Source organism: Gymnoscopelus braueri, assembly GCF_963280865.1.
Source record: "Gymnoscopelus braueri genome assembly, chromosome: 23".
Classification (NCBI taxonomy): Eukaryota; Metazoa; Chordata; class Actinopteri; order Myctophiformes; family Myctophidae; genus Gymnoscopelus; species Gymnoscopelus braueri.
The window spans coordinates 20788805-20805029 of NC_137625.1; the positions used below are offsets into that span (position 1 = coordinate 20788805).

The window sequence follows — 16225 nt, forward strand, 5'->3', positions numbered from 1 at the left end:
GGGTAGCGTGTGACCTTTGTACCTTTTATACTGAGCGTTGTTTTGTTTCTTTGTTGGTGTATTGACTCTGGGCTGTAAATATTTTCCCCTCAAGGTATAATAAAACCTTGAATTTGTACTCCAGAGCCCCGTTCCAGTGGACAAAAAAATCCATAACCCATCACCCACTACCATCTGGCTTTAGTGGGAAAAGTTAAAATCACATTAATTCCTGGGACAAATAACTGAGCACAAGTCACAGATATGACTAGCTCCAATCGACAGTGATGGAAATATGACATGTTGTGAGGCTGTAGATCGGCTATTTTCAGAGAAGATATTTAGTGTAGAGGGAAGAAAGGAGGGGGCCTATAATAGACCCCTGGGGGACTCCTGTCAATTAAGTAGACATGCCTTGAGTTGTTAAAACACCTGCATTTACAGTACAGTACATGCCAATTTTGGCGGGATAGCGGTATAGCTCAATGATTACTAGCACTGCAGTACATCCCTCCCCCACACCATAATGACTGGATGACAGTGTTTGTAACCCATCTGCAGGTGACTCACCTCTCTGATTGCTGTACAGAACTCACTCTGAAGCACCTTCTTCAGGGACTGCAGCTTGTGGCCAGGTACATCGCCTGACTCCTGTAGCTTCTCCAGCAGCTCAATAGCCCGGGCAATATCTAAGAGACAGGGGGAAAGAAATGAGGCATGACTGCGTGTGTGTGTGTGTGTGTGTGTGTGTGTGTGTGTGTGTGTGTGTGTGTGTGTGTGCATGTGCGTGCGTGCGTGTGTGTCGCATACTGTATCAATTTGGTACCCAGCCAGTCAAGAGCCACACTGTTTAATGCATTCTCCTGTACACACAATTTAATCCATCTCTCAAATTGTCAACAGTTGTAATGAAGGGATTAGCACAAATTCTAGACCTAATTGCCAAAGAAACAGTCTTGTGACTGCTCAAATACTATAAATAAATGTCAAAAGAATACTATTATATGTTTAACGATGTGGCAGCAAACACCTGATATTGTTGGTGAGCCATGATGTTGTTGTGTATATCCTGGAGATTGGCTGCCCATTTCATATAATCATATGTAACAACAAGCATACATGACTAAGCTACTGAAATATCAGGATCTGTCTGAAATAATCAGTTTTTTTGGACGAGCACACTGGCTAGTGGTACAGGGACTGCAGATGGCAGGCCTCTCTAAGAGCAAAGTACTTGCAAAGCACTTCTGTGTTTCTGCTTTAATAATAATAATAATAATAATAATAAACTTTATTTGTATAGCACCTTTCATGACATGAAATGCAGCTCAAAGTGCTTTACAGAGCAAGGATACAATTACAGTTAGAACCAATTTAACAATAAAGCAAAAATTTAGCTTAATTGGAAGCCTGTCTGTATGGAAGAGACGTGTTTCCTGTATAGGCAAGATACATGTGTTGAATTACTATATATTGTCCACTCAACGTTTGTTTGTAAATCGATGCTTCTTTACTGGTGCAATGAATACTGAATAGAGTTGGTCAAGGCATTAATGAAATACAAGCTGGTATACAGAGATCTGGCTCTTTTAAAGTCCAAAATTCCTTTAGTCGAAGACAATTGGTCGAATACACTTTCTAAACTCACCAGTGATAAATCTATTATAATGCAGCGAGCAGATAAAGGTGGGGTCACCCAGTAGTTGTAAATGGTAAAATGGTAAATGGTGCATATATAGCGCCTTAATTCAAAGTGCTTTACAATGTGCATTACATTCACACATTGACGGCAGAGGCAACCATGCAAGGCACCAACCTGCTCATCGTGAGCTTCTTTCTATCTTAGGGCTTCAGTGTCTTGCTCAAGGACACTTCGACACTAAACCCAGGGGAGAGCGGCCGCTCTACCACCTAAGCCACTGCCGCCCCAGTTGTCCAAGAATGTTATAGTAGACTACATACGAAACCAAAAATATTGAGACAACTCTCAGACCAATTCAATCTGGGCAGGAATCCCAGCTCTCAATTACAGAAAGAGATAAGAGGATATAGCTACAGAGGCTTATCAGAGAGGTGAGATAAATTGGAAATTCTACTCCACTATACTATACACACTCTACTACACTCTACTACTATAGTATACACTCTCTACTACTCTACTACACTCTACTACTATAGTATACACACTCTACTTCTCTACTACTCTCTACTACTCTACTACACTCTACTACACTCTACTACTATAGTATACACACTCTACTACTCTACTACACTCTACTACTATAGTATACACTCTCTACTACTCTACTACACTCTACTACTATAGTATACACACACTCTACTACTCTACTACACTCTACTACTATAGTATACACACTCTACTACTCTACTACACTCTACTACTATAGTATACACACTCTACTACTCTACTACACTCTACTACTATAGTATACACACTCTACTACTCTACTACACTCTACTACTATAGTATACACTCTCTACTACTCTACTACACTCTACTACTATAGTATACACTCTCTACTACTCTACTACACTCTACTACTATAGTATACACTCTCTACTACTCTACTACACTCTACTACTATAGTATACACACTCTACTTCTCTACTACTCTCTACTACTCTACTACACTCTACTACTCTACTACACTCTACTACTATAGTATACACACTCTACTTCTCTACTACATGTCAAGGACCCCCAAAATGAGGGGGGTTTTTTTTGGCTGCGAACCAAAAATCCTGGCGTCTCAAAAAATATTTTTGTGCCAGGATTTTTCAAAAATAGCAGACCTACTGTACAAGCTCATAGCACAGTTATCTGCTATTTTTGAATTGCCAGTATAAAATACGGTTAAAGTGGTGAAAATGATTGTGTCGCCATATGAACTAGTTTTGTTGGGGACACCCTGGTAGGTACCCCCCCAAGGACCCCACTTTGAGAACCAATGGTGTAGTAGACTAGAAACCATATAGTGTCTATAGCAATAACTCATTTTTGGAACCCGTTTCTAGGTTTGTGAATTTGAAACCACTGGTATACTTCCCTCCAAGTGAGAAACATAATCCCTTAACTTCATGAGAACCCTGCAAATATTAGTAACCTCATCCTTTTGAGTTTTGACATTGAAAGCCTCTACATTAACATTCCCCAAAAGGAAGCCATTGAGTGCATTTCTGCTGAGTCATTATCTAATGGTTATAAACCTTGCGTCTGTTGTCTTGTATAATAATTTCTTTGAGTCTATAAACAGATAAAAGGGGTGGCCATGGGAGCAGCTGTAGCGCTATCTACAGCTTATTAAATAAGCTATGAGTGTAAACAATTTTGTATGTTGTTAAATAAAAATTAAAAGAACGTCCTATATTACTCTTACTCTATCACTCCTTTTCTCTGTTACATACAGGAAGGTATTCTAATGTGTTACAGTACATTGGTGATGTCATGATGATGGACAGGGTCAGGATCAATAAATGCATTGGCACAATTCCACTCAACTCATGGAACCTTATCCTCAAATGAACTCTCTCATCTTCATACCACCCTAAAGCTCTGAAAGACAATTTGTCATTCAGTCAGTTCTTGTGCTTTCATCTCTAAAGCTCAGGATGTGATGGTTAGATTTCAGGAAAGAGGGTTCAAATGAACGGAACTTGTACAGTACACCCCTAGAGACAGTCTATGTCAACCGAAAGAACACAACAACCAGATGGTCTGTCTACACTACACTCACTTTTCTAATTAAATCAAAAACATCATTTTGAAAAATGCAATTGTATAATGTACTTAAAGAGACACCTATTGTAGACCTTAAACCTAAAAGATTTTTCTGATTTTTCATATTCCATCCTTTCAAATTCCGAACATTGCTGGCCCACAATACCTGACCTGGCAGAGACCTGAGCTCCGAGGAGCACTATTTCTAGTTTCCGTTTGTGTTCCAATTTCTAGGGTCCGCCCTTACTGGCATGCAACACGGCCTGAGGAAGAACATTGTTCCAAATGTGTTGCTGGTGCTGCTGGTTTGTTGACAGTTCCTGACTTTTAACATGCTGCTTGAACTCTGTGCACTACCTTAATAGCACTAATACATATTACATATCCACAATCTAGGAGCTTAGTGCTTGTATTTGTAGTGATCAATAAAGACATTAAAATGTTTAAGTGCTCTAACTTTTACTTGTGTAATTGTGGATTCAAATAAAGCAGTCAAATGACTAAATTACTAAATCCAGAATGTTAGTGTATGAATTGGCCCGCAAAGATCACACTTTCAGATTAAAATTAATACTCTACATCTCCAACAATAGACTAGCCACAGGAGTACTGTGAGTGCGCTGTGCACTTATAAGTATGCAAATGGGAAGGAGGAAAAATGACCTGTTCAATTACATTAACGGTGGAGCCCTGTGAAAGACGTTGGAACAAATCGATGGTCAGGATAATGGAAATAGACTCAGTCAAGGCCAGTGAGGCGTAGAAAGATAGAAAAGCAATCCCATCCTGGCCTCGTTTGCACTGGGTCAGTCCAGTGCATAAAGAAAGAGGAGGAGCAGGAATAAGGCCAGGGCGGGAATCCTCATATTCAGATGTATCGATTCCTGGCAAGAACAGACTTTGTTGGGCATTTACATGCTATGTAAACTAAACTATTAGGCTACTATTAGGGGGTTGCAAAGCGCGCATGTGCGGAAAATTGTGGTAGAGTGTCTGCTATCTGTGCGCCGGTTGTGGTGGGCCGGTCTGGGCCAAAATGCCAGGGCCGAATTTTGGTCCCAGTCCGGCGCTGGAAGTGAACAGAACGTAGCGCTGATGCTTCTGAAGCGTATATGTGACCATGCCCTGAAGGCCCTAATTGGGGTGTGGTGTCAGCTGCATGCTGAGAGCCATGGGATGGTGGTGCTGTGGGCTTGGTGGGGAATGTGTGGAATGTGTATCAGCTTTCAGCTGTCTCTAATTGGTTTGATTGGCTGAGAGCCTTAAAAAGCCTCTTTTGTTACAGTGCTACAGTGTGAGCTGGTTATACAAAGATTTATGTTTACTTGTTGGTGGTTAATAAACGTGGGTTGGCTTCCACCAGAGAACTGTGAGTGTCGTTCTTCCAGCCTAGACTGGGATAAACTAGTTTTACAGTTTTCTGATCGGGTCTACAGCGGAAATAACTTTGTATCACCAGGCGGGCATAAACCAAGAGGGTCTGTGCTCGCACGCACACGCTTTCTGAATGAGCCAGCAAGCTCTGCGAGACTTGCAAGCCAATTGATAATACACACTCTGCGGGTACATGGACCATCATGTATTCATTCAGAATTAATTCATTCCGAATGAACTCATTCCGAATAGAGGAATCTGATCCACTCACCTGTTTACATGGGACCTGAATAAAAGTATTCCTCGTTTACATGACCCAAAGCATTCATTCGGAATATAACTTTGGACATGCGCAAAGTGGTTCCCGCCTACGCCCGGGCATGGACCAGGGGCCACTACCCAGAGCAGAGCTTCCCCTGGTGGGCATGGGGAGGAGGCAATAGCCCCCTTGTGCCTCCGCGGCGGAGGTCTGTTGGTCGTAGGCAGGCCGGGAAGCAACGCACCGACTCCTGGCCAGGCAGCGTTGTATGCGGTGCAAGCCTGTGTTCCTTTGTTATCGCCGTTTTAATGCAAAATTAGCAGATATACAAGTTCAGACCAGTTTCTTTTTTTGTATTGGTACCAGACACGGTAAAACTTAGGCTAGCCTATACTATTTGTCACATTTCTCATGTAGGTACGATGACGTCATAATGGTCATTATAATAATAAATAATAATAGGCCTACATAAACACCCGACCGCTCATGGTCATTATAATAATAAATGAGAGAGAGAGAGAGCAACACTTACAGTCTATGAAACAAGGCACGCTCATTTATGGCTAAAGTACAAAAGTATTGGCATCAATACACTTAAAGTAGAAAGTATAGGCTACTCATTATGCCGAATGTCACGTTTTTCTTGTATTATTATGAAAAGGCTATGAAACATGCTGTAACTCATTCACTGTGACGAAACCCCTCTTTCTGCGCTGAGTAGCGCACACGGGTTGTATGCGGGGTCTGTCGTCCTAAAACACAATCGCCCCGGGTGAAAATCCAGCGACCATGGAGCGGCCGCGTATGGCCCGCTCAAAAGGTGCGTGGGGCGGGGTGTTTTTGGACGACCGTTCCAGCTGCCCATGGAATGAATTGATGAAGTAAAACTCAAATGTTTTCGCTGCAGCTGCGCCCTAATAATGTTGTTTTCATTTATTTTTGTTCACGTATGCTATTAAAATAATGCAGCTATTGCAGTATTGGGCCTTAACATGTGATTAAACATGTATATGTATTTGGCCCCTCATATATAAAATAAATGTAAAATCTGATTTCAAATTGAAGCTTGCAGCTGATCAATGCGTTTCTGCGTTTACGTGTGGACAGGGATTTTTTTTTAAATCTTTGTCATGTGGCCAGGGATTCTTTTTAAAAACTGAGGACTAAAATACCTGTTTATAAAAAAAAAAATCCATATAGTGTAGCCGGCCAGCAATCCTCGGAGCGTCCGTTCTCCTGGACAAGTCTGGGCTTGACAGGCTTATTAAATGACGCTATAGAATAGAATCATTCATTTTATCCCGCAGGAGTGAGCGCTTCTCAGCACCAACCGTGGCCGAATTAGAGATTTAATAGGTCATTTTTGGACAATTCTGACAGCACTACTAAGCACGGACATGCGCAAAGGAATGCATGTATTCCAAACAGAGAGGAGCGTTCGGAATAAGGTGTTTACATGGTCAATTCCGGTTGGTATATCCCGATTCAAACGGTCTATACCACCCCTCCTAACCCGAATGAAAATTCATTCGGGTCAGACTGGAATGGAATATTCTATTCCAATTGAGGTGTTTACATGAGCAAATCTATTCTGAATGAATTCATCCATTCATTCATTCCGAATAGAAGTGTATTCATTCCGAATGAAACTGTCCATGTACCCGCAGTGATTGAAAACTGGTGCTCCGTCAAGTACCCCACTGTTTAAAAAGCAGTTAATGAATTCTTTTTAATCATATTTCTTGGCAGCTCATGACTTTCATGTGAGGGGACTATGGGACTCTCCACAGACTAAAGAAAGAAAAATCAACCGCTCCAGGAAATTACTGCTTTGCTATTAAAACATTAATATACATACCAGACTGACTAATCAAGATCGATGTGAAATACTGGTCTTGAGCAATACAGAGTATGCCAAAGAGGCAGAGAACAGTCCAAAAATCTAATAATCTTACAGAACTGGAGTCGGGGAAAATTTGCTTTTTTGCCTGCCCTGTACATACAGACTTGTGTAAAAGTATGCATAATGTTATTATATACTCTTTTTTTTCACTTTCAGAGACAATAAGCATAGCAAGCCACTCTGCTTCAAACTCAGAGCAATAAAGTAGGCTACTGTGGATTAGGCTACATTGATCCACTTGAAATTGCAGTCTCAATTCCTCTCTTGATTGGTTACTGGTTGTGAGAACCATCCAGTGAGAATTCTATTGGTATATTAGTCTTGGCAAGGGCAGTGAGATGTCAGGGTAATGTTAATCAGGGCATTAATCACTATAGAACTATCCAGAGACTCCTACAGAGATGTCCATTGCTTAGATAATAACTTACACGATCTTCTCCAAAGTTTGTGTGTGTGCGTGTGCGTGTGCGTGTGTGTGTGAGTGCGCGCGTGCATGCGTGTGTAAATCCAGGCTCATGCAGATAGGAATGACATGCATAATTTCTAGGACGCATTTAATACCATCTACGGCCCTAGAAGCTGCTCCCTGGTACATGTTAGGTCTGCTGATGGATTAACCCTTATCAAGGACCAGGCCCTGACAGTAGAGCGTTGGACTGAGCATTTTAACACCCTGCTCAACCAACCCAACCAGGTGGACAAATTGACCTTGCCTAGAGCTCCCTGAACAGCCTACCTTGAACTAGACCTCCCACCAACATTCACCGAAATCCTGCATGTCGTCAAAAACCCTGAATAACAATAAAAGCCTTGGACCTGATAACATCCCAGCTGAAATCCTCAAGGAAGTGTGCTACCTTTGTATGAGGACACGGCAGCTCCACATCTTAGAGGTGTGGAGACGAGAGTGTGTCCCCCAACAGTAGAAAAAAGACCAACACCAGGAAACAGAGGTAATCTGTCAGTTGAGTGCCAGCCTCCCACGGCACCCAATAACCTTCACAGCAGAATGGCAAAAGCTGGTCACTGTTCCTACCTTCTAATACCTGAGAAGAAGAATATCTGACTGACAATGGATGAGGAGATCCAAACAAACATAATTTGGTTGTCTAAGGAGAAAGTTTTTTTTTTCTGCACAGCAACCTCAATCTCCACACCAAAGTGCTTGTTTACAGAGCGCTAATGCATCTCCACGCTACAGTATGGCTGTGAGGCATGGACCGTCTACAGCCACCATCTCAGAAGCCTTCCATGTCAGATGTCTCTAGAAAATCCTTGGTATCACTTAAAGGACAGAGTGCCACACACAGGGGTGCTGGAACTGGCAGGCAGCTGCAGTTTGGAGTCTATCCTGACCTGAATCAACATCAACTCAGGTAGTTGGGGCAATGGGGCATGTAATTCGGATGCCCAGCCACAGACTTCCACGCAAAGTCCTCTACGGCCAGCTACATCTTGGTCGATGCACTGCTGGTGGGCAGAAGAAGTGGTTCAAAGACCAAATGAAGACCACACTAAAGAAAGGCTCTTCATTGGAGGAACTTGCTTCCTGCCGCAACCTCTGGCGCTCTCACTCCTCACAGACTGTGGAGTATATGGAAAATCAGCACACACCATACCGTGCAGCAAAGCATGCAAAGAGGCATAGCCGCATACTCACAAAGCCACCCCTGCTCCCCTCTGTACTGCTTTTACATGCCTGGTTTGCACTCTCAACTGTGGACAATTCAGCCACCAACAGACTCACAAATAGGAGAAGGTGGTCATCATTGGACGTGTGTGTGTGTGTGTGTGTGTGTGTGTGTGTGTGTGTGTGTGTGTGTGTGTGTGTGTGTGTGTGTGTGTGTGTGTGTGTGTGTGTGTGTGTGTGTGTGTGTGTGTGTGTGTGTGTGCGTGCGTGCGTGCGTGCGTGCGTGCGTGCGTGCGTGCGTGCGTGCGTGCGTGCGTGCGTGCGTGCGTGCGTGCGTGCGTGCGTGCGTGCGTGCGTGCGTGCGTGCGTGCGTGCGTGCGTGCGTGCGTGCGTGTGCGCGCGCGTGTGCGTGTGTCCTCTAATAACACGTGGAAAGAGGTTGACAGAAGTGAACATTTTTGTGGGATGGAAAGATGGGGGACAACAGAAAAGGTAGCAAACTATCATCCTTGGGATTCTAAGGTATATCGTGTGGATAAGAGATTGAATTTACACAGGGTAATTAGATTAAATCAAGTGCTTGATTTATTTAATCACTTTAGTCTGTTCAATGGTATGGGTGCTAAACCCCCATAATATATAAAGATTTCACTGAAAAATTACCCCTGGAGAAAAAAGCTCTTGTGAGTGGCTGGTAATGTGTTGGTATTATTCCAAGAAGCCAGGGCATCTGTCTCAGAGTTTTTTATGAACATTTATACACTCATTAAATGAAGGTCAGGGGCCATCCAGCAGAGATCTCATTTGTTTTCCATGCTTATTAGCTCCATTTTCTCTATCCACATCAAGGACTTTGACAAGATGTTGGAACCCGCTTCAAAGATTAATATGGGACATTCTTCCTTTGACTCCCCTTTGTGCATGCTCTTGAACTTCCTGCACAGTAAAATCCTCAGTATTTATTTAACTCTGAGTTATACTCTCACACAGACACCCTCAGAGTTAAATTAACCATGAGGATTTTACTGTAGGCTCATCTTTTTTACTTAGAAATTAAATTATGATTATGATGATGTACCAGAGAACATTCATTTCATTTGAAAAAGCTCACACAAGGAATTATTCAACAAGGCAGCAGGCAAACAGCACTGGCTAAACGATACACATAGTTGAAGGCTGAATATCAATGACTCCTTACAGTCTCAACTACAGCAATGTGGTGTGCTCTGATAACCACTGGAACAGCTAAATTAACCACTGCAAATGCTGCATGCATGGGCCACTGCTCATGTCATGGCCCATTTTCTGAATAGAGGTATCCCTTCATTAGACACCAAAGCAGTGATTATAGGACAATGTAATAGCAGGTGTCTGCACAGTAATGAGCAGTGGTAATATGTGGTAATCGTATAGCATTCCAACTCTCACTGAACAAGGCAGAGGTAATGAAATGCCTTCTTGTATTTCATTTGCCCATCTCCTCTGCACGGCTTGCAGTAACATCTAATCTCAGACGGGACATGGTCACGGAGATATCCGGTTTCATTGTCGCACTGTATTATTGCCGTCACCAGGGACAATGTCGCCCTCAAATGTGTAAATAAATCAATGTCAGTTCCTTGCTAGTTTATGTGAATCCCTAATAGAAATGTCTCAGTAATACCCCAGAGCTTTGTAGTCATCATAAGAAAGCAAGGCATCAAATGAGCTCTACCGTTTATAATCAGTGAGGTATAGGCCTGTAGAAGTGTAGGCAGTGGAGGTGGTGATATAGTGGGACAAAGCAGCTGGGATGACCGCAGGGGCTGCAGCCTCACAGTTATGTCACAACCGCCGAAAAGGACTGCCCAAATCAGAAGTGCAATGACATGACAACTTGCGTCACCCAACAGTCTGCACAGCAGAGAGATGCATTGGAGAGTGGCTAAGGCCTTTGAGCATCCCTGCATATTCGGATAAAGCTGCAAGCGGATGCGAAAAAGTGGCTTACTAAATGTATAAAGGCTCAGTTCCATGGAGCACCAACAATACACTGAAACACCCACATGGTGTAGTTGTTACACGCACGTCTATGAATATCCTGACTGGCTAGCAGGAAATACAGGAAATGTGATCCCACCCTGGACTGGCCAAACTCTCCGTCATGAGAGAAGAACATGCACGTAAGCGTCCATAATGTATTTCCTTACAGGATAGTATCATGGATATGAGCAGAGGAAAGTTAAATCCGTAGCTCAGTGAGAGGAAGCTGAGAACATATTGTCATTGAACATTGAATTGTCACATACATATGTCATTGAAATCTGCTGGGGTTTTTTTCACCTTTATCTAACCAGGATATAGTCACCAATGAAATTTAAAAAAAATCTATTTTCCCGAGGGAGACCTGGCCAAGACAGACAGCAGCATAATTAAAAACACAGTTACCGTACAAACAGAAAACACAAGAGAAAACAGAATTTAAATAAATCACATTTCAAAAGACATTTCTAGTGTATGTCTATTTCATAACCAGATGCATTAAAAACATTGGCATAATGAGGCATCTCCCTCTAATTATTTCATTTTGGACTTAAAAGCATTCAGCAAAATGAATGGGTTCTTGCTTCAGTCAGCCTAGATTGACAGATACTACAAATAGTGTCCAATCAGACGAGACAAGTTCAATCAATTCGGAACAAAGTAGGCTATTAAAACCCATTTAGACCTGATGCAGCATGTGTGAGTGTAAGCAACATGTTGTATACAACCAGTATACTACAGTTTCCTCAGGGGGCCCTGGCCTCCGCACTGACCTAGTTGTCACTGGACGCTTCTTTAAGCCTCAAGAAACTTCTAGAGCTGACAAGGAAATCTACTTACTTTCCAGTGGATCATTACAGTCTGTTGTTCATTTCCCTGTTTTAGGCATGTCATTATATAGGCGAACATTTTCAAAACATTTCAACCTAAAAAAATGTGAAAATAGCAAATCTACAAGCTCACAAAGTGTCCCGATGAGACACATTGTGAGCTTGTACATTGGATCGCTATGGTTCTTTTGCACGACACATATGCTCATATGAAGAAGTATAAAATAGGGCATTAAATTATGAAAAACATAAAAAGATGGAATATGGAGATTTCTCCCTGACACCGACGATATGAACTATAAATCTACACAGTGAGACCTCAGAGCTTTGCCTCTATGGGATTCAAGGGGTCCAGATGTGTGTAACATCTGCATGAGTGACCCATCCCCCAGTGGCAATAATAATTCCTATCTCTCTAGCGATACACTCAGCTTCCACGTTGACAACAGCAGGCTGGGCTCGCCAAATTTAGCATATCTGTGAAGCAAACAGTCTATGTGCAATTAGGTCATTCTCACTGTGTAGGTTGACAGACATATTTTCAGAGAAAGTGAGGGGGACTTGATTCTCATGTGTCTATGGGTATGTTCAGACTGGCAGCCCAAATCTGATTTTTGGCCTATCGAGATTGGAATCAGACTGTTTTTATCAAGTCAGAAGAGCAAAAAAACACATGGAAACAGATTTTTGCAGATCAGATATGAACTACATTAGGTGGTTTGAAATGCGATTCAGATTAGATTTTCAAAGATGTGTCTCAGTCTCGACACTGAAGCCTGAAATATAATTCGTAGTACAATGGTGTTGTTTGCCGAAAATATCTTATCTGGAAACTTATAGATTTGCTATTGTCAGCGAGCGACACCGCTGTACAACAGAGTATAAGTTACAGCAACCAATGCAGATAGGTCGACCACGTCTGAATACACAAATCCGATCTGATCACTTGCAAATAACAGTGTGGACAGATGAAGACCCTGAATAACAATAAAACCCTTGGACCTGATAACATCCCACCTGAAATCCTCAAGGAAGTGTGCTACCTTTGTATGAGGACACGGCACCTCATTTCCACTGTGCATGCTTTCAATATGCAACACCCTATACTACATAAAAATGCAAGATGTTAAATTGCTCACCCATGATAAACTTAAAAGAATGGAACAGCTGAGTTCATATACAGTACAAAGATGGGAGCAAGGGGAAGCCGTTCTGTTGGCAATACATTCAAGATAGATTAATGAACCACAACAACTCTCCCACTGGGAGATTAGCAGCCTTTTGTTAGTTTCATTGAAACTGAATAGCATAAGAAAAGGGTGGAAACAAACTAAGATGCAACTATACGTTGTAGTGTTATGTGAGGTTGTGCAAATTGAAATCTGGCATGTCAATTTCACTGTACAGATTGATCCATTGTTGTACTCTGGATGTTACTTTGTACAGTTACCATTTACATCAAAAAGGAAGGTGCCAAAGGTAAAACGCTCACCTGTCACGGCCATATTTACCTCAGTATTTTTCCTTGTACAGTATTTCTGTGTTTCCCTCTCCTTCTGTTCCCTGTTTGTCTGCATGCGTGCGTGCGCGTGTGTGTGTTCCTTTCCTGTCCTGCCAGGCTGCCACTCTCTCACCTGGATCCTGCCTGCACACCTGCTTTCAATCATCTCCTCTCCTCTCCTGCTTACAAACCCCAGCTCTTCACCCAGTCTGTGTCTCATTATTGTTTCAGCTCCAGTGGTAGAGACGCCCTTCAGACCTCCAGAGTTTAGTGATTAGTTCTTACTGTTTGATTCCAAGTTTGCACTGCCTTCCTTGTGCTCGTCTGCCTTCCTATCTCCTTGTTTGGCTCCTACCCTAAATTTGTCTGTGTTCCTGCTTGCCTGCCAATCTGCCTGCCATTCCAGCCTGCCCACATCATTCACCATAGCTCCTCAACTCCCAGCCATCCTCAACACACGATTAAACCTTCTGAAACTTCACCTTATCCCCTGTGTTTGGGTTCTGCGTTTGGGTTCAACTCCACAACAATCGTAATGGTTGACTCACCGATTTAACTTCCTTAACTGTATAGTATTATATTGTAAATATATTTTTGTATATAAAACATTTTTGACCAATCAGAATGTATGTTAATTCAATATAGCTAGTACAACTGCTCAACAATAGAAATGCTGGCACACATGGGGAAACCTGGTTTGAATCCAGGGACGTAAAAGTTACAGACTTAAAGCTATTGTAAACAATATAATTTCATCAGAGGACAAATCTCAGACCAACGTGAAATGCTCAGTTCTGACATGGACAGTCATGTGAATAATATACAGGTATGTACAATGTGTATCATGTCAGAGTCAGACTGTTTGTTATACATGTGAAGCTTCTAGGACTTTGGCTTGACAGCACATTGTCATGGTCTGATCATATCAAAAAGGTGGTTGCCTGAACTGAATGAACTCTTACTCTAACACTCCTACTGTACATTTCTTTATAATAACATAATGTTTTGCTCAAACACATATTCCACTCGAGGGGTTAGTGATGGACAGATAACTTTACCACTACCCAGTAAGTCCAATTCTATGATGAGGGTTCAGGGCTGTATTCTACAGGTCAATTGTATTATGGAAAAGTCTTCCAGGGGTCTTCCTAAAGATTTACTCAATAATTAAAAACAGCTTTGCTTACATGCTGGTTTGATGGTCGGTGGACTATCTTTGTCTATTTGATTTTAAATCTGTTTTTATACATTGAAGAATGTAATGTTTTATATTTTTGTATATATTGTCTTGGACCCCAGGAAGACTAGCTGTCGTTTAGGCGTCAGCTAATGGGGATCTGTTTTAATGAACAAATAAACGTGTATAAAGAGCAACACTAATTACATCATGCAACACACAATGTGCACACTCACAGCCCTTCTGGGCGCTTGCTAACCAAGCTTCAAGTGATAAATTATACCTTCTTCAAAATGCTGCACTCTCAGCTTTAGCTTTCAAACTCCACATTATGATGAAAAAGAAAAGAATCACCGATTTCCCTTCTGTTTCTGTGTAGCTTTGATGGCAGGATTTAATAACACGGCCATCACTCTGGACATATCCTAAATGGAGAGAGGATGGAATAAAACATGCTACAGAACCAATTCATATCCATATATGTCAGTATACAGTACTCTAGCCACTGGCTACGATGCTGTGAATAACAAAGGTCATCCTCATCATTCACTGATTAAAGAATGGGCACAGAGCCGAACTGTCGCAGTGACAACTACTGAGGGGTTCGGAGCTTGACGCATGCTCTTCTAAAACATTGTTTCAGGCCGTGCTTTCGCCGGGCAACACTCCAATCTTTTGGTATGATTAGTCCATTCATAACAGAGAGCAGACCTGAAATGTAGGCCTAATGCATTACCAATCTTAGACACTTTTGGCAAAAACACTGATGTGAATGAGCACGACCAAACCACTATCTTAAATTATGTTGATAATCAAATGAAGACCAAATATGCACTTATAAGATCGTCTTGTTACAATTTACAATATTGGTATTTTAGCAGACAGACACTCCAGAGAGAATCACAATGTAGTCAGGGTCAGAGTAAAGCATCATGAGCTCTAGAAGTAAACCAAATTGTTATCATGAAAGCCTTGATTGAAAATAACTTTCTTTCACTTTTCTTTGGTGAACGGAAAAGCTAATGACTATGATACAGCTATAATAATGCTTCAATGGAAGAACTGATGATTAAATATCTGCCTTCATAAGGCAGTATTCTGGGATGTAACTTAGCATCTGGATATCAGACACAGTAGAATAAATTCAAATTGTCCAGAGGAGGCCCTGCCATCTGCCACTGCCAATTTGACCTGGGTATCCTTGGCGCCTTTGGCAGTTGTGCTGTAACTTGCTTCCCAAACACAAAAGCCCTCCATTGACCACACTGAGTGGCAAGTGGAATATAATTTGTGACAAGTAGAACAGTATGGCTTTGCCAGTCAGGCAGTTCATTCCACCAGAACGTTTTAAGTAGCTGCACTTTATCAAGTCCTCTCCTTATGCCAAGCAAATTAGCACTAATTTGACCTACTGTGACATTCCCCTCAATGGAAGGCAAATAAATCACTCATCACTGGCTAATGGCTCCTGGATGAGACAGACGCCTGCAACATCACCCTCACAAATGACCTTGTGCACCTTTGCTTTCTGTGTAACCAATGCTTGAGGACAGACTATTTCATTCCATACAGCTCTCTACTACATACGGTAATGTCCCTGGTGTCACAGGAAGCAAGTGAATAAAATAAGGTTTGTCTAAAAAAACAGCGAACTAGCCTTGGAGAAGAAAAATAGAATTATGCTGCAGTCTCATGGGGACAATATGAGTCCAGAGGCCAATACAAACTGAACCTGTCATTTTTACTGTATATACATACACCTTCTAGAGACTAGAACCTTCAAAGGTCCAGACCTACCTTCATAAAGGAAA

At 41.9% G+C, this 16225-nt stretch overlaps 1 protein-coding gene across 1 annotated transcript in view; it reads right to left on the bottom strand.

Moving 5' to 3' along the window:
* Positions 1 to 16225, bottom strand: part of lin7a (lin-7 homolog A (C. elegans)) — a 51155-nt gene that overhangs the window by 25768 nt on the left and 9162 nt on the right. Inside the window, exon 3 of the mRNA XM_080421243.1 lies at positions 550 to 668. Within this exon, the coding sequence (XP_080277369.1) occupies positions 550 to 668 (119 nt within the window). The remainder of the gene's footprint in view (positions 1 to 549; positions 669 to 16225) is intronic.